Source organism: Protobothrops mucrosquamatus, unplaced genomic scaffold (genome assembly GCF_001527695.2).
Source record: "Protobothrops mucrosquamatus isolate PMUCROS unplaced genomic scaffold, P.Mucros_1.0 scaffold_294, whole genome shotgun sequence".
In the NCBI taxonomy this organism is placed as follows: Eukaryota; Metazoa; Chordata; class Lepidosauria; order Squamata; family Viperidae; genus Protobothrops; species Protobothrops mucrosquamatus.
Window position 1 is genome coordinate 454,136 of NW_015386370.1, and position 19,821 is coordinate 473,956.

Here is a 19,821-nt window from a genome sequence, read left to right on the forward strand (position 1 = left end):
GCCAGCCCAGCCAATCCAGCTCCTTGCAACTCCCTAGCCAGCCACCGGGAGCACTAGATAATTTATTCATTTATTCACCTCACTAGACACAGCATGAGGTGAATAAATGAATACATTATCTAGTGCTCCGCGGGCCGGCTTGAAACGGCCGCCGGGCCGTATACGGCCCGCGGGCCGTAGTTTGCCCATTGCTGGTCTATCTGGCAGATTTTTGGCCGCTAATGATGAAAATAAACTAATCTAATCTATGATGTACCATTTAATAGACATCATCTGTTTTTGCAATTTCTTTTATATATTTTAAGTTTATTAATTTTCATTTGTGTTATAAGACGCTTTGTGTAATTTATGCGTGTCCAGGCATGCATTTGGGATATCTCATAATATTTGTGGAACTTGGGCATAGGCATGCTTAGGCTGAATGGATGCTGCCTGGAAAGACTATAAAAGCAGCTCACATGCGTGAATGCTACTCATTTTGTTCTATAATTTGCTTATACAAATTACACCATACACAGTCAATGCTATGCTTTTAAACAATCACATCAAAATTATCAATAAATGCTGTAGGGGAACAAGAGGTAATTGGGGGCGAGTTGTTATGCCTCCAATCCTTGTACTTAATATTGGCAGGCATGATGGGAAGGTTTTGGAATTTTGGGTTGAAACATGGATTTTTCATTCATTCAACAAAAATGTTATCCACAATTCCTTCAGTACTAGTGTCCGAAAAAATGCAGGCAAGGCAAGTCCAGGAGAGCTTATTTCGAGATGAGGGAAATTTTCTTGCCTCAGATTTTCACCTTAGCCCGTTTTCAACTGCTTCATGAGCTGTAATCCCAACTGGTGATTTTGCTTGCATTTGTATTTATTTTTAGAAGCATTGACCTAAGGATGATTTGTAACTCAGTCTTACTCCAAGACCATCCTTTGTTAGTAACTCACCAAGATTTGGGCTCCATCTTGTCTATCAACCTCGATATGATCTCTGTTACGTACATTTCATGTATGGTGATATTTTAGCTGAGTAGGTGGAAACTATTCTCAAGGACTATTTTGTTCTCTTCCGTGTCCTGTGTTGAAGTAGAGATGAACCAGCAGATGGATTTTTCAAAATAGGCATTTCCCCCCCCCTTTGGATAGTCAAGGTAACCAGATCTATTAGAAGTTTGGCAGCTATATGGGTTCTTGTTAATTCCCTCCGATTGTCAAGCTTTTTTATTATGCTCATCAGATTTGTCTCCAATGTTCTTGAAAAATGGTTTGCTGTGGGAAGCACGGTTGTTTATTTAGGCACTCGGAGAATGATAGAAGGTCCTTAAGAGTTACAACTTATAAAGTGGAAGCACACTTATTGCCAAGATGAGCTCTCCCTCTGGGAAGACCTCATGCTTGCTCAAAAAAGGTTTCATTTTGAACAATAGGTTGGCAATACAGTAGTAAGATTTTTGAATGAATTTGTTCAGCATTTTAATGGGAAACCATTTGACTTTGCAAATCAACTAATTTGCTTTTCACAATATAGAAGCTGACTGAAGAAGAGAATGGTCCCACTTCCCCATTTTCCTCTATTTTGAATAAGTCTAATGATTTGGTTTAGCTATAACTGATATGATTTACTTATCTTTCATCAATGCTTCCTGGAAGAGGGAATTTGCTTTGCACACTCCTGGATGTAAGTTTAGATCTCATTGCTTATTCCACACAATGGATTTCAAATTAGGATCCACCTTTGCCACCACTATTGTCTGTTTTTGATTCACAATTGCCTCTGCATGAGCTTGTTTTAGCTGACTCAGCAGCAGTACTTGGATGACTAAGCATAGCAGAGGTCCCTTAGCGTGCCTACTTTGTTAACTGGTAAGAACTCACAAAATTGTTTTGTGTCCTCAGTAAGCATTATCAGGTTAAGGAGTCGGTAACTTGTTTTTTAGTTCCTCGTCCCCTTGTTGGATAAGCCTTGCAGAGCTGTATAAATAGCTGTGATCTGAAAAAGGAAGCTTTTTGGGGATAGTGGCAGGTCTTAAAAGAGTTAGGAGCTCTCTGCTTGTAGATCCCATTCCAGGGGGTCATATCATAACCTTTGTCAGTTTTTACTGTGAGCACATTTGCCCACATTAAAAATGAAATTCTGTTCCTTGCTACATGTGTGCGTGTATACACATACCTATCCCTCTGTGTGTGTGTGTGTGTGTGTATACACATAAGTATTAATCACTGTCCATTTTGAACACTGGAAAATAAACTTGGCAGTTCCCAAGTTCACACTATATCAGTGGTTCTCAACCTTTTTAATGCCGCGACCCCAACCGGTTGTAAGTCGAGGACTAAACCGGTCGTAAGTCGAGGACTAAACCGGTCATAAGTCGAGGACTACCCAACAGGTCGTAAGTCAAAGACTTTCCCTGCCTGGGAGCGCCGCGCATGCGTGGTTCCGCCCCCTGCGTCGGCCGAGGCGTAGCTGGCAAGCGGCAGAGACGGAGCAGGCCGACCACCAGCTGGCCCAGCCCAAGGGAGGTAAGGCACCCGCCGGAAAAGGGGAAAAAATGGCAGACAGGCTTGCTTGGCGACCCCCATGAAATGGTCGATCGACCCCAAATGGGGTCCCGACCCACAGGTTGAGAACCACTGCACTATATGGAACAAAACAGACTGATTCTGGATGTTCGGCTTTGGATGCCATGAAGCCTTCTCCCAGAAGGTAACAAGGAAAACAGGTCATGAAGAGGATATGTAGTGTCCCAAACAATTCTGTGGACCCTGCTCAAGCATCACTTATGTGCTTGTATCATCAAATGTAGGAGACTTTTTGTTAAGGCAAGAGGCTAGTTTTTGGGTATATATTGACTTAGCAGGCTTGGGTGAAGTCAGGATAATGTGAGTGCTGCCTCTTCTTCCTCCTGTCCATGCAGCAGTTTGAAAGTGCAATATTGGGTACCACTTTGGTGGGAAAAACCTAGCTGTGCTTATGTGGACCTGGCTACATGTGAGGCATTGTGACAAGGCAAGGCCCGAGACTAGAGTACTGCTAGTCATCTGGTGTAAGCTAGTTTGCGCGCCACTGCACCAAGGATAGGCACACAAGCACTAAACACAATGAATTAGCAATTTAGGCTGTCAGGTCTTCATTGTCTAATATTTGTAGGTTTCCCTGACATTTTATGCCCAGTAGGACAAAAAATAAAAATATCTTCAATAAAAACAGTAAAAATATTGGTTTCCAGCAGAAAAGTAAAATAGAAAAAGGTTAATTAAATTTTTTTAAAAGGCTAACTTTATATCCTCCGCACCCAAAACCATGAAGTGTCACTGAAGATTTATTTTCTGCATTCACACTTGAGCTTATTTCCCCAAAATCTGAAGTGCTGCCAATTACAAACATCTTGAAAGTTTTCACCAGAACATTGCCACAGTGGAAAAACAATTGAGATCCATGAATGTTGGCTAACTTGCTGGACACTGCAGCAAAATGCATTGGACACCCAGTCAAATGAAATTGAGCAGCAAAACACTTTTTAGCCCCATGAAGTATGTAGGAAACGTGATTAAATACATATATATTTGCTCAGTTTGAAGGGGTCTATAATTGCCAAAGGTTTTTCAGGAAGCACAACTTGAAAAAAAAGTCCAGTTTAATTGGTACCTTATTAAACTTTATTGGATAATTAAGTTGTACCTACAACTTTTCTTTTGTACAGTCAGGCAAAGATGAGTGTTCCTTGTGGGAACAGAAAAGCAATAGTTTGTTGTTTTGTTTGGTAACTTGGCAACTAGGAAGAGATGGAGTAATACACAACAGTGGAAAGCACAAATGTTTATTGCAGACCTTCAACAACTATGTAAGTAATAGCTGTTCAAATGTGAATTTTTGAAAAATATATAGCAAACAAACCTAACAATCTGATTGGGAGTTTTATTTAGGTAAAAAAATCAAAAGCCAAATTATATAAATTGAAATGATTCTTTTCGAAGATCCATTAGAAACCGGCTTTAAATTGATTAAAAAAATAGAAGAATTTGGTGAGGTAGCCGGACTTAAGATTAATGAGAATAAATCCAAATTAATAACCAAAAATCTTACAAAGGCACAAGAAAGTGAACTGGAAGATAAAACAAAGATAAGCATAACCAAGAAAATAAAATATTTAGGGATCTGGCTTACAGCGAAATGTTCCTCAATTAAGGAGGACAATTATGATAAAATATTACACCAGGTAAAAAAAGATTTAAAAAATTGGGAAAATCTGCACATTTCATTTTTAGGGAGGACCGCTACAGTCAAAATGAATATATTGCCAAAAATATTTCTGTTCCAAGTTATTCCAATAAAATTAGGGAAAACATTCTTTCAAGAATTAAATAAATTGGTCACCAAATTTATATGGCAAAGGAAAAAACCCAGGATTAAATTAAAACTCTTGCAAGATATGAAAGATAAAGGGGGATTGGCGTTAACAGAGTGGGAAATATACTACCAAGCATCGAGTTTAACTTGGCTAAAAGATTGGATGGATTTGAAAAATACTAGAGTTTTAACAATAGGACATGACTTGCAAGCAGGGTGGCATGCTTTCCTATCGGACGAAAAATATAAAATACACAGATACTTTCAAAGACACATAGTTAGGAATGCATTGCTACAGACTTGGGGAAAAAATAAAACAAACATTATATAAGAATTCCAATGTGGTTATCCCCAACAGAAGCTCTGAAACACCCAAACCTACTGGATATAAATAAGATAATTAGATACAAGGAATTAGTAAATGAACAGGGAAATTTGAAAACAAAACAAGAATTGGAACAAGAGATAGGCAGAGAGATTGATTGGTGGACATTTACACAAGATTGGTGGACATTTACACAAGAGATTGATTGGTGGACATTTATACAATTTCATATATTTTTTTGAGGACAAAAAAATATATGAAATACAAAAAGAGCTGCAAGAATTGGATAAAATTATACATGGAACAGAAATAAAATTAATTAGCAATTTATACAAATACCTTAACTCTATATTTTACCTTCTGCTCCAACAGTTTCTGTGTTACTAATCTACCCGTTTTTTAAAGCCTATATTATATCTTAACCTCTTTACCCTTTTTTATACCCTTTATTTGTATTTTAACTGATACAGTCGCGCATTCAAGGAAAACCAGTTGAAGATGTTTTACAGATGGCATCTTCCACCAGCAAAGCTTGCCAAGATGTTCCAGAACAATTCGCCGACATGTTGGAAATGTAAAAAAGTACATGGAACATATTATCATTTATGGTGGACATGCCCAGTTGCGAAAAAATACTGGACTAAAATAAGATGGATTGAAGAAATAATAGACCAACCCGTAGACTGGAAACCAGAGATCTTTTTGCTGGGTATTTTAAACAGAAAATATAGTAAAGAAATAACGGTACTTAATTCTACATATAACAACGGCAGCAAGAATAGTATACGCACAGTTCTGGAAAAATGAGAATATACCATCAGAGGAAGAAGTGATAAGAAAAATCCTGGACTGCTGAGATGGACAAATTAACAAAAGAGATAAAAGAAAAGGAAGACACAGAATACTATCTACAAGTGGTATGACTGGTTGGAGACTAGAAATAATAGAGAATAAATGTGGAAAGGTCAAAAGTGGAAAATGTGTGTATAATAATGTATGAAGAAAGAAAAATGCAAATAAGAAACAATGGGGCAACAAGGACAAATATTCTAAAGAAGAATAAGGGGGGAAAATGTAAATAATAGAAGATTACTGTTACGAAATCGCTGTTTAAAAAAGGGAGGAGTATATACTGTGTGTGTATGTGTGTTATGTTTTGTTTTGTTGGTTTAAAAAATAAAAAAATATTAAAAATAAAAAATAAATTGAAATGATTCTATTTTTTTCTACCATTATTTTTTTTATACTGTCTTGTATTAGAGAAATTAGCCATTTTTGATATCTGATCAGGTTTAATAAACTGCTTCCATAACTGGCTATACTGTATTTGTACTTAAAACCCTGAAGAATAACTCCCCCAGTTAGGTTTCAAATAACTACTGTTTTTAAAACAAAACAGATTTTCACATCAAAAATCTAGAGTAGTTTCAATATCTCCCAGTATGGCCAAATCGCACTGGTTATCTAGTAATGATCCCTGCAACATCTACATATACTTTGAAGATCATCCATACATAAAGGCAACACAACAAAATGTCAAGACTGCATCTGACTATATCACTACATAACAATAATAATAGGACATGCTGTCTTTTGAACATAAGATTAGAACAAAGGCAACACTTTCTCTGGTATAACGAAGGATGCCCTTGATTCTTTCAGCAGTTCACGTTTCCCACAAATAGTATGGATAATCTGTCAATTAGTGACAAATTTACTGTCTTTGCTAAGATTTCCCAAGAATAGGTACTTTTCAGTTAGTCCTTGCTTTGGCTTCTGTCAAAGGCCATGTAACCTGCACATGATATGGCTCAAGTTCTTGCGGGTCAACATAATCTGGAGCATTGCTCATCAAATCTCTTCCCTTGAAAGATTTAGGGAAAGCAATGACATCTCGAATACTCGAACCTCCAACTAGAAGGCAAATCAGTCTGTCAAGCCCTGAAAAAGAAATGCACCAGATATTAATAGTGCTATAAAGTTAAACAGATTTTGGAGAAAGGATCCTACAGTTGTCAATGAAGCTGTAAAAAGTATATCAGTATACCTCCATTAATAAAATGTATTGTATATTGTATTTTTCTGGAATGAAAGAATTATAACGTATCTTTCATTAATTTAAATAACCTCTCTGCTTATGTCAGTTGGGAAAACCATGCTGATTAGCAAAGTGCCTTTAAGGGTTGTACTGCAATTGAGAAATATATTAGAGGGATAAGTATTCAAGTGCTGAATCAATAAAGCTATATAATGTTTTTGCTGAGTATGTTGCCTTTTTGATGACGGGGGACCCAAATAGAAAAGCTTCCATTTCTCTTTCAAAAATAACTAATTTACAAACCATTATTGTTCTGTTTCTAGCTCCACTGAGATAAAAATAAGTCAGAATAAAGAATAAAGGTTTGACAAACATGATTGATAAATGAAGAACCTGTATATAGTATTATATACTTGTTTTGTTTAATGAGCCAAAGGATTTACAAAGCAGATTTTTTTCTGGCTTAGCTATAACAATGCCTTAAAAAAAAAATTTTATATTGGGAAATGTTTGCATGAATTATCTTTGCTCTTTCATCAAGGTACCAGTTTTTGTAAAATGCAGTTTGGAGAAAAAAATAGAAAGTGTTTTATTGTGAGAGCACAGATTGCTCAGAACACTTCAGACTACAACAGAAAAACAACAACCCTGAAACAGATTTTTTAGTTAGAAAAATGTGTGGGTTTCTAAATAGGAATAATTTCATTCAGGAAAAAATGAATTGACTTTTGTGATCTTTCTATCTCACACTGATGTCAGTGTACTTACTATTTATTCACAGAATCACAGAGCTTGAAGGGACCATAAAAGTAAGGTAGTCTAATTTCTTGTATTTTAAAAAAGATACTGACCTAGTGCAATTCCTCCATGTGGGGGTGCACCACACTCCAGTGCTTCAAGGAGGTGAAAAAGCAGTTCAGTGTCCTCCTACGAATGTAAGAAGTAGATCAAACAGGCTTTTTATTCACAGAGTGACCGAACAGTTACTTAGGGAAATCCACAGGCAGAGGCAGAGTGCAAATGTAGCTTTCCTGTATATTCATTCTTTTTTAAAAGAATATTAAAATCTCTAACAATAGTAAAAGGTAATGCAAAATAAAATTGCACTGACAAACACTGCATATTTCTTCTAATACAAGAATAAAATAGCTATCACAATCGATAGGCATTAAATCCAATGGAAAACTAACTTGGATATTGTTTGCTTCTTGAACATTGGTCTTGTGTTAATCTTGGTGTTTATCTCTGCTCATCTGGGTATTGTTGAGTGTTTTGCTCTTTTTGTTTCCTTTTTGGCTTTTTGATGGTCCTTTGAATGACATGTAGATAATGTTTATCTCTATGTGCCTGATGATGGCTGATTTCAGGAATTCTCTAGTGTTTTTGGACTTGAGTTAATCTAGGATGCTCACAGTTTCCCAGTTGAAACTATGTTTGAAACTATGGTTAGGGAGCCCTGATGGCACATCGTTAGAATGCATATTGCAGGCAAACTCTGCCCACAGCCTGGAGTTCGATGCCAACCAGCTCAAGGTTGACTCAGCTTTCCATACTTCTGAGGTCAGTAAAATGAGGACCCAGATTGTTGAGAGCAATATGCTGACATTTGTAAACCACCCAGAGAGTGCTACAAAAGCATTATGTGGCAGTATGTAAGTAAGTGCTATTGCTAAGTCTATGTATTATGAAATTTGCTGATTTCAAATTAAACACACAAGACTATTTCAATACAAATAATTACCTTCAAAACTGTCTCAAGTATGAAACGCTGCTGCTTTGCATTATGGATTCGAATAGAGCCACCTCCAATCTCATTACCATTCAATACCAGATCATAATGCTGACCTCTAATCTAGCGAGTAAAAAGAAGGAAACAATGTAATTTGTATTGTTATATATATATCTGCTAAAATCCTTGTGAAACAACAAATCCCACCCAATAATGCTTTTGGAACTAATGGAAACTACACAATTGAAGTTGACAGAAATACAATTAACAAGATAATCAGAGGCCAAGAAAACCATAATATGTATAATCCTTTTTTTCTCTGGCTCTGATTTTGTAGTACATCTTCTTCAGATAAGGTAGATTTCTTTTCCTAAGATTAAATTGCTAATTACAATTAATTAATTGCTTTTCTCATCTTGTCCAATTTTTTGTCTGCAGTGTCCTGGTGTGTATATTAAAAAACATAAAAGCACCTGTCTGGGATCTGAGTAGAGGAGATGCTCATCCAAGGGATGGGGAGCAGTGAAAGGATGATGAGCAGCTTCTAATTCTTCAGGATTTTCTTCTTTGGGGAGGAAAAGCGGGAATTCTACCACCCAGAGGAAGTGAAAGGCAGAAGGGTCACGAAGTAACAGACCTTTTGCTTCCAGAAGTTCAGCACTCTTCAGGCGTAGTTTTCCTAATGCAGAGCACTGAGAACAAATGAGAGAACAAAAGGGGAAAAAAGGTGGACAAGGTGCCGAGGCCTCCAAGAAAGACCCAACACTTGCACCTCTAACTTCAAGCAGTGTATTACAGGTAGTCCTCGAGTTACAAGTGTAATGGAGCCTGCCCATTCCACTCGTAACTCGAAAATTCGTAGAGTGAACCTCGTTCGAGGTACGAGATCACTCCCTTGCTCGTTAAAATGGTCACGGCTTGTTAAACGAACATGAGCTATCTCAGGATGGGGAGGGCCTAGTACTGGAACAGGTCCCGAAGGCCTCCCCAACCCACTAAGACAGGTACATTGGCACCTGGCAGGTGGTACGCGACCATCCTAGAAAAGTGGTAGTGAGGGAGGGGAATAAGCTGAACCAGTGGCAGCACCGCACAAGCCTGAGCGAGAGATGGCTAGAGCTGCAGGGCTGTCAGGGCTCAGCGGAAGCGCTGGGATCAGTGCTGCTTTCCAGCTAATTGGCGCTTCTTCGGGGCTGTCAGGGCTCAGTGGAAGTGCCAGGATCAGCGCCAGGCTCCAGCTGGAGCTCGGCACTGATCCTGGTGCTTCTGCTGAGCCCTGAAGAAGCACCAATCAGCTGGAAAGCAGCACTGATCCTGGCACTTTTGCTGAGCCCAGAAAAAGCGCCGATCAGCTGGAATGTTGCAGCATCTCCAGAGTCTTGTGATTTACATTCAGATGCTTGGCAACTGATTCATATTTATGACGGTCACAGTGTCCCAGGGTCATGTGAAGTGACCAAAACCTGTTGCAACCACCCAGCAGACGGGGGGAATAAAAACCAAACACCCACCCCACCCCCGCTGCCAATCCTCAACAGAAATGCTCACAACAATGGAAATCTCGGACAGGAGGAAGAGTGCCACCGGGTGGGCAGGCAGGTGTCTTGCTCGGCTGTGGCTTGGGGGGCACTTTTTCAGTGCCATTGTAACTTCGAACAGTCACTATGCGAACTGTTGTAAGTCAAGGACTACCTGTACTTTATCACTTTATCACTTTTTTCCTTTTTTTTTTTTGGTCATCAAGTTTTTGACACCTTTCTAGGTGTCTGGTGGTACTCGGATGTTGCCATATCCTAAAAGTGGTACAATGGGTGAAAAGGTTGAAAAGCCCTGCACTAAGATACTGCATGCTTCCCCCTCCCTTCCTGCCGCGCCAGACTCACCTGGAAAAGATCAGTCTCCTCTGCTACGGTTCCTGCTGCCGCCTGGATTTAAAGCCAGGGAACGTTTCCGTACATCCCCTGTGGCCCGATTTGGGCTCCGGAGTCCTTTTCCAGGCCATTGCCGCCTGGAAATGCTTCTGAAACCCCCCTGGGGCCCGATCCGAGCTCCGGCAGCCTTCTCCAGGCCGCTGCTGCGGGGCTGCAAGGTGGCTACAGAAGCATTCACCAGCCTCAAATCCAGGCGGCAGCGACCTGGAAAAGGCCTCCGGAGCCCAGATTGGGCTGTGGGCGGGTCATGGAAGTATTCCCTGGCCTCAAATCCGGGCGGCAGTGGCCTGGATTGGGGTGCACAGAAGCGTTCCCTGGCCTCAAATCCAGCAGCGGCCTGGAAAAGGACTCCGGAGCCCGGATTGGGCCACGGGGAGTGCGCGAAAGCACTCCCTGGCCTCAAATCTGGGTGGCAGCAGCCTGAAAACGCCTCTGGAGCCCAGATCGGGCCGTGGAGGGGTCGCGGAAGTGTTCCCCAGCCTCAAATCCGGGTGGCAGCTGCCTGGAAAAGGCCTCAGACGTCCTGATCCAGCCTCCGGAGACACGTGAAAGCGTCTCCCAGCTTCAGTTCTGTTCTCTGTTGCAGAGAATAGAGGCCTAAAGTACCATGAGATTACATGAGATCAGTAGCGTGAGATCTTGCCCCACTGATCTTGTGTGATCTTGTGTTACTTTAGGCCTCCATTCTCTGCAAATGCACCGAAGGCCTGGAGCAGCCAAGAAAGCGAAGGATCTCAATCTTCACAGGTTGAATATTGAAGGCCTGGTGCCTAGGGAGACCCGGACTGGGGTGGGGAGGGAGGGAATAACCAGGGTGAATGTTGCAGAGCCACTGCGGTCGCTCGTAAGGGTGAACGACTGCCGTGGTGCTGCAATATTTGTAACTTTGGGACTTGCTCATAAGCACTAGGGGGTGCTCATCACGTAACTTTGAATGAGCATTAAGTGAACACTCGTAACTCGGGGATTACCTGTATTATCAACTTGTAATTGTCAGGACCAGTTTTTTCTTAATGTTTTTTTTTTTAAAATACCAATTGAAAACGCAGTGATAAAAGAAGGTAATTTATTCAAGGATGAATTAATGTTCAATTTAAAAGAAGGAACAGCTTATCAATGCAAGCACCAAGTAGAGTTGCAGGTGATTTCTTGCTGGTCAAGGTAAACCAGATTTAATTTAAATTTAAATAAATTTAAATTTATTTTTGCTGGTGCCCAAACAAAGACGTAAGGGCATCAATATTCTACTTACCACCTTTTTTTGTTGGCCAGCAGCAAGCAACACAACATCCTCCGTATTGGCCTTAACTGTTCGTATAAGCTCTGTTTTTTTCTCTTCATTAAGGAATTTTCCAAGTGAGGACTTTATGTTGCCATCAGGTTTCAAAATCAAATACGATATAAACTATACAGCATAAAAAAGTGGATAAACAGCTCAGCACTTCTTGAAAAAAACGCAAATGAAACCAAAGGTCTGTAACTGCTCTTCTTCAATATATGGCAACAATTTTCAGATCCCATGAAACAATAGTTAACCAATAAAACTAATTGAACCAAACAGTTTATACCAAGAACTTTCTGGGAGAGAAAAAACACACCATTATATCCACTGACAATAGGTTGTCTAGTGTTAGATACCTACTTTTCCACACAAAAAGACCAGTATTTCCAGGAAGAGGTGGAAAAACTCAACTTGAATCTAGAAAGCTGCTATCAGTTAATGTTGAAATACTAATACCAATAGTCTGAGTACAAGGCCACTTTCCATCCTTATGTGAGAAAAAGCAGTGATATAAGCATGAGGTCAAGCATTCTAAGATTTCTCCAAGTACTGTAATGCTGCAGAAGAGAAGACCAGCAAAGAATCTTGGCTGATTTTGAAACCCTAAGAATTCCTCCCCTGTGCTATAGATTTCAGTTGCCTCCCTCCTTTATTTTTAATAGTTAACAAAGAGATATGTATCATATACAGCATTCCCTCCCACCCATGCAAATATTCATAGTGGCTCTGGCAGAGTGATTCCTGTATGCACTTTAAGCAGTTTACTTTTGTTGCTAAGAAATACACTTTCAGAAGGATTTAAGCTTTCATTTGGTTTAATATAAATAAAGTTGGTTTGTACAATGTAAGAGGGAATATAAAACAAACTTATTGGATCCAATCAAAAGTCTATCTTGATGAAAATCTTCATATAGTCGCCAGCTTTCTCTTTTTATTTTAATTCAAATTACACTAATTTAAAAGAACTAGAAATTGTCAGACTTCTGGTTTTGCGTTGTAGCGTGCGGCCGCGGGATAGCAAAGCTCCGCTCCCTGCGGCCAAATTCGTCCTGCCAGGGGGACCCTAAATGGGTCTGAAGTTGCCCCGAAGAGGGGACATGAAGGAGGGGCGCTCCATTGATCACAAAACAACAGTGGTCGTTTCGTTTGATCCAGGGGAAGCCCTCTGACCCAACAGGAGAAAGGCTGCCGTTGCATCAGCATCCAGCCCAAGCTACCTGCAGCCAAAGTCCAAGAGCACAAACAAGAACATTGGTCAACAGTGTGCTTGGAACTGGTGAGAGTATCAATCTTCTCTCTTCTATTTACTAACTGAATCCTTGGGAAAGACCCCCAAAGAAAGAGAACCTCCGAAAGTGAAGGGAGGGGACTATATCTCCATTCCCTTATAGACGGAAGCGGTGAATTAATACTAAAGGAGAAAGAAATAGACTGAAATTAAATTTAAAATACTACAGTCTGGACAAATCTAGAAACTAAAAAAAAACCTGCTGAGACTACACCTAAAAGGGTTTTAATGAAATTATAATATATATATATATATATAACAATATTTTTTATCTGAAAAAACTGGAAAATGAATAACCACTAACCCCTAGTGGAGAATCAGAGCACAGAACACTAACAATAATGACTCAGAAACTGGCAGGAAGCCTATGAAACAAAGAATAATCTGTTCCTTTAAATTTTAAATGACCTTGAGGACAGCTGGGAACAAAGTAAGAGCTGGCCCAGCCATAAGATTAAAAAGTGCCTGAAAGAAAAATATCTGAACTGTTGACTAAATCTAAGAATTGTTTAGAGAAAAACAAAAACTTTGGCTCTTGGCTACTCTTTTAGAGGAGAATCTATAGGAAGGACTCAAAGGTGGCTTAACATACTGAATTGCAATTTTGACTGATTGATAATTAACACCTGAATTAAAATATTGATGAAAGACTTTTTGAAGGGGGGAGACAACATGGATACCATACACTTATCAACAAATGACAGGACACCACACTCAATATTCATTCCTGAAGGACTTAGCCTGGAACATCAAAGACTTTCAGAAGTAATATTTCAAGGCAAGACAAATACTTTCCAAGAGGAAATGTACGCAATGTTATGACAGATACAAAGACAATAGATGTAAACAACAAGAAAATCCAGAACTTTGACAACATAAATAAGCACATCTCCAATCTAAATCTACAATAAAAAAACAACAAAAAAATGACGGCAAATGAACAAACAAATCAGATAACAGAACACAAATTGGAAGAACATGATCATATCGATGAAGCTACAAATGAAAAGTATTGTAATCCAATACAAGCAGGAAAAAATCTACAAGACTTTGATATAACATTAAAAATGGAGTGAACTATAGAATTCCCAGGAGAATTATTAGAGTTTGGGAGACAGAAAGTATATATCCTACCTATTCTATCTTCTGTATTCCCAACAATACTTGCAAAAACACAGAAACTGCAGGATAAGCGGAATATATTAACTTGGAAAGCTATTCAACAAGAGAAGAAAGCTAGAGACAGAGTCAAGAGATTTGACTCGCCCTTACAGATGGAGTATTATATGAGTAAACACTTGTTTGAATATGGTTAAAAGAACAGAGAACTTTGAACATAAAGGAGCCCTATAACGAGGGATAAGAGATTTAAGAAATATAGTATGTTTTACAATATATGAAATGTAAAAATATTGGGATGATGTAACTTTTATAAATATAAGTGAAATATAAGCTGATCAGAAAGAATGTTATACTCAGATGTTATAAGATAGACAAAAAGCACAGTATTTTTATAATAATGAAATATAAAAATATTGGGATGGTGTACCTAAATGGAAAAATTTGGATATTTAGATGATTAACATTGAGAAAATCATGACCGATAAGAATGGATTGAATAAAAGGGGATATTAAGCTTTAAAAAAAAATCACAAAAATAGGATGCATGGTGAACTGAGATGATAGTTATAAGAATAATATAAGATGATAAAAAGGTGTTATACATAGATGTTATCACTATTTGTATAAATATGAAAAAATGGCTATATTTAATCATTTATATATTGAAAATATTAAGAATTATATTTTGGTTAAGGTTGAAGAGGGAGAATACAAATGGAAGAAGGGAAGATCAAGGAAATATATTATTAATTAATATACTAATTATGGAATTATCAAATTTAATCCTTATTGACTGTTAATTATTATTACCTTTTTATTTTTTCTTTATTTCCCCCCCCCTTTTTTTTTCAAATATATAAACCAAGACAACACGCTGTACACTAGGCACTAGAGATTGTTATTGATAAAAACCAATAAAATATTTACAAAACAAAAAACAAAAAAACTAGAAATTCTCCCTGTCCCATCATCCTTAACTGATATGTAATATGTAGGTTTAAATTTTACATAGCCCAACATAAACTCCTGCAAGAAAATATTTCTTGGTTGTAGCTATTTTTGCCATACCTGGTTAAACTGGGATTTTGACAATTCATTTAAGGACTCCAAATCTTTAAACTGTAGATATTTCTAGAGAAAAAGATATATAAACACCAATAAATGGATTAGGTTTGTTATATTTTAACTGATACTGCTATATATTTGCCCATTATTTTTACATTACACCTTTTGTTTCAGAATTAAGCTTAAATTAAAAAATGCTTTGAGATTATATTTTCAGTTCTAGAAAGAAATCATATACAACAAAAATGAGTTAATCAGAACAATGATATATACAGAACTCCCTCCAAAAATTTATATCAATCCAAGGGAAATAAACTTAAAACAAAATAAAGTTTGATTTCTTTTTTTCTATCATTTCCAATGATGCAATTAAAAATAATCTCTAAACTGATACTAAGATTCTATTAATAAACATAGATAAAACAGTGATGTTCAGATTCGATTCTTGCTAACTATCATCATGAGATAAAAGGAATCAATTTTGATGCTCTGTAATCATGTAAACTTTTAATCACTATTTTAGTGCCTCTATAATTACAAATACAGGATTAACATTAAACATCACCGTAAGGAAAAACACAGTTTTTCTGTTTCCTAACTGTAATATCAGCTGGCAAAAGCATCCATTCACAAGTATCTATTTGCTTGCAACTCCTCCACATTTGGCATTCTGCTGCAAATAAATGTGTGAACTAGTAGAGCAACAGTGAACTATATACAACTGAAGCAGTAGGCATGAGCTTAAATGGACTCCGGAAGATGGTAGAGGACAGGAAGGCCTGGAGGAACGTTGTCCATGGGGTCGCGATGGGTTGGACACGACTTAGCAACTAACAACAACAAATGATTTCTAGTTTGTACTTCAGGAATGGGGTTGTGTGGAAGAAGTGGGAAAGAAAAACTGCATTGAAAAAATTAAGATGCAGCCTTTCCTGACCTTCCCACATCCTTTTTTTGTACTAGAAATCTGGGCTGGCTTCTATATTTTGCACCACTACCTCATTTCAACCCATAGATAGAAAGCAAAATTAAATATTTTTTTCTTTCAGTACTTCTTTCTATTCCTGAGGTGCAATGGCTCAGTGGTTAAAGATGCTGAGCTTGTCAGCTGGAGAACTGACAGCCGGGGTTCAAGACTTGAACTTCCATGCAACAGGGTTAGTTCCCATTACTTGCCCCAGCTCCTGCCCACCTAGCAGTTTGAAAGCATGCAAACGCAAGTAGATTAATAGTGAGACTGTAACAGCGTTCCGTGCATCTTTGGTGTATAGCCATGCTGGCTACATGACCATGGAAATTGTCTTTGGACAACGCTGGTTACCTCAGCCAAAAACCCAATACCCTACAGTTGGACACAGCTGACAAGGAAACTTTACCTTTTTACTTCTTTCTATAAGGACATACATCTCACATAGCACCATTCTTCCCATTCACTAACTAGACTGAGTTTGCCAAATCTCCATAAGCATGTTTTATTCAGTATTATTTTACCTTCAGGATATAAAGCAATACATTAGTTTAATGTATTCTTGTTTTTAAGAAACAGGTCTTATTGAAACCAGTTTGATTTCTCCTGAAAAGATAAAAGCTTGCTTTTTCAATCATCTACTTGTATGCAAGTCAAAGAGAGAGATAATATATTTGTAGGATTCTTCATACAAATAACTTGATAAATGACAGCATCCAAGACAAAGGACATTTCCCCTTATCACAAACAGCCTCACTCACCCTTCCCTCAGGAATGCAAATGGCTTTCACTGTAGCGTAGGGCTCACTGAGAGAGTTCTGCAAAAAGCCAACATCTATGTTCCTGAGAATGTGACTTACATCAATGATCTGACATTGGAAGAAAAGATATAAATATTGTAATTGTGACAATAGGAATATGACTGGAAAAGAAACAGGGGAAGGGAAAGCTGTTTCAAACGCAACTGAAAAAGGGCTTAGCTTTACATCCTATACTCTTCTCATCAGCTGTTGAATTTTACTCAAGACAGTGGGATAGCTGCCACTACAACCCTTTGTGAATGGGAATGGAAGCGTTGGACTGAATTCTCATTTCCTGGCTGTGTTAATTTATGATAGCCAATAAAACAGTGCTTGAATTTCAGGAAAGGTGGACTTCCCCCCTCTCTTAATTTAACAAAATCACAGTCTGCAGTGCAAGAAACATTTGTGGTATCTTAAAGAAAACATTTGTAATTGATACAAGTTTTTATAACTCAATATTTTGGTACTCAACTGTTTTGAAACTCATCAAATTTGGTACTCAGTGCATTTTGATGTGAAAATTTTGTCCTGGTATTCATCATTTTTTGGTACTCAACATATGAGCTAGAATGCTTCGGTGTTGGCTGCCTTTTGACTCATTACATTATTCCTTATGGGAAGTTTAGTACTATTCATTTTTGGTATTCATCGTGCCTCCCAAAACCAATTAACGAGTACCGAGATACCACTACTATCAAATGTGGCAAGTGTGTAGTGCAATAAGAACTATCAAAATTACTGCTTTAAAACACAGCAGAGATCTCCATATTTTCTGGGCTCATTCACACAAATTAAAAGCCAAAATGCATTATAATTTGATAAAATATAAGCATTATTTATTAGTCATTTTAATGTATATTCCAGAGTAGATTTGCTGGAACAGAGTTCCTGTTATTTGAACAACAAATTCAAGGAAATGAGATAATCATGGGATTTGGCCAGCCCTTACATGACTATATCTGATCATTCACCTCACCTTATTCTTAAAAGCATAACATCTGGAAATAGTTTTTTGATTGAGTTGAAACTGAGGTTTGATGTGAATCTTTTTGGCTTGCAGAAGTAAAATTCAATTTACATAATAAATTATCCTTAACTTAAAAAACTTTCTTTGCATCCTTGAGATCAAGGGAGAAATAAAAAAGTAATTCAGCATTATGAAGCTGGATCATCTAATCCCAGTAGTCTCACAATTAGAATGGAATATGTGATTTCCTGTAATAAAATGTGTCACCACACTTAGCTCTGCCTCAGCACACAATTCTACACAGATCTACATAAGATTGCTAGGAAAAGCCAACAGGTGATATTGAGACAGTATTAAAAGTTGGTGGTTGCTATTCTTTGTTTCCCTCTATAATTCACCATATTGAATTATGCAGTATAACCTTTTCATATTGTATAATTCAGTATGCCTGGTGAAAACTGAATTTTTATATAGATGACATCTTTATTATTATTATTATTATTATTATTATTATTATTATTATTATTATTATTATTATTATTATTATATGAAGCATTTCCCATTCAGCTTTCCATGCCAATCCCATACAAACATCTCATCTGTTTAAATCCGTGAGCTGGTTTCCATGGATAACTAGTAACTCAGTGGGTGCCAATCTTAAATCAGAATTGCAGTCAGACAATGTACAGATGTACCCTTTGAGCAAACTGGTTTCTCTTCTTTGTGGTTGTGAACTACCTATAAATCCTTTTGGGGTTACTGTAGTTAGGCAAATTTCAGCAACTTTGTGGATAATTCCTGCAAAAGGCAAGAATTCAACTCAGCCTTTCTTCAATCTAGCAATAAAGCCAGTGAAAGCCCCAAGGTCCTTGTGTATTTTGTAAGAGGCAGAATTTAGAACTGGGCCATCAAAGGACTAAGAAATATGAACCCAACAGATTAGCATAAATTCAATATGCAAATTACATAGAATTTGACTCACTCAATATACTGCTGGCAGCACCCACACTTGACAAAACAAAATTATCAAAAATATCAACAAATCCCACTACAGTTAAGGGACCTTAATTATAGCACCGGGGGTGTGGAAGTCAAGCAAATGGATAATTTTGGCAAATGAACATGCCTTCATTCCAAAACGAGTGTCAGGTTTATCAGTCCCATAAGTGGATAGCGCTTCATCATAGGAGATTGAAGGGAAGGGTATTTTGATAAGCCCCTTTTCCTCAGGCCAGGAATACTGCAGCATGCCCTCGGTTAAAGCCAGAATTCCAGCTTGGTCCACAAATGACATTTCAATATCTATCTTTAGGGAGGAAAATAAACAAGAGATTTTTTTTAAATTAAGGCATAGTAAATATTACCATTATTCTATTTAAAATTTTTGCAAAAGATATATTTCTTTGAAAATGCATTTAACTGAAAAGGTTACAATTCTAGAGAACAGTCCTTCCTTCAGAGTACAGGTTTACAACACCCATTTCAATGAAATACTTGTACATCCTCAGATTTTGGAGCTGTATGTGTAAGGACCCACCCCACTTTGCATCTTAAGAAGACAGAACTCCTGGAATATTTCTTCCAATAGGCATCTTTATTAAGAGAAAGCTGGATGTAGGCGTTCTAGACAGGACTTGGGTTCAAGCTCTCCACTTCAAGGTTTTAAGGGATCCCCCATTAGTCACACCCCCATAACCCCCTTTTCCCAGCGACAATTCTAGGCATTACATTCTCACCCCCTTTTCCTCATTGCCGGGAGGAACTTCAAAAAGGATTATATGAAAGCTAATGACCCCCATTGTTATTGTTAGTCCATTTGGTGATATCCACCTCCAGTCCCTTTGAAGTAGGCTGAAGGAAGTGAGGGCCATAAAGCCCCTTTGTTCACCCCCTTCCCTTCATCGTATGACAGAATCCAGAGCAGACAGAAATGCGGGTTTTCATGGTTGATAACTAGAT

General features: G+C 37.9%; 1 protein-coding gene across 1 annotated transcript in view; it reads right to left on the bottom strand.

Moving 5' to 3' along the window:
• Nucleotides 1-5,914: 5,914 nt before the first annotated feature.
• DARS2 (aspartyl-tRNA synthetase 2, mitochondrial) overlaps nt 5,915-19,821 on the bottom strand; it is a 31,504-nt gene continuing 17,597 nt past the window's right edge. The window contains exons 10-17 of the mRNA XM_015832003.1: nt 18,989-19,168; nt 16,854-16,961; nt 15,129-15,191; nt 11,621-11,773; nt 8,911-9,129; nt 8,450-8,560; nt 7,560-7,635; nt 5,915-6,611 (exon numbers count right to left, since the gene is read on the bottom strand). Coding sequence (XP_015687489.1) covers nt 6,424-6,611; nt 7,560-7,635; nt 8,450-8,560; nt 8,911-9,129; nt 11,621-11,773; nt 15,129-15,191; nt 16,854-16,961; nt 18,989-19,168 — 1,098 coding nt within the window. The 3' untranslated portion in view covers nt 5,915-6,423. The remainder of the gene's footprint in view (nt 6,612-7,559; nt 7,636-8,449; nt 8,561-8,910; nt 9,130-11,620; nt 11,774-15,128; nt 15,192-16,853; nt 16,962-18,988; nt 19,169-19,821) is intronic.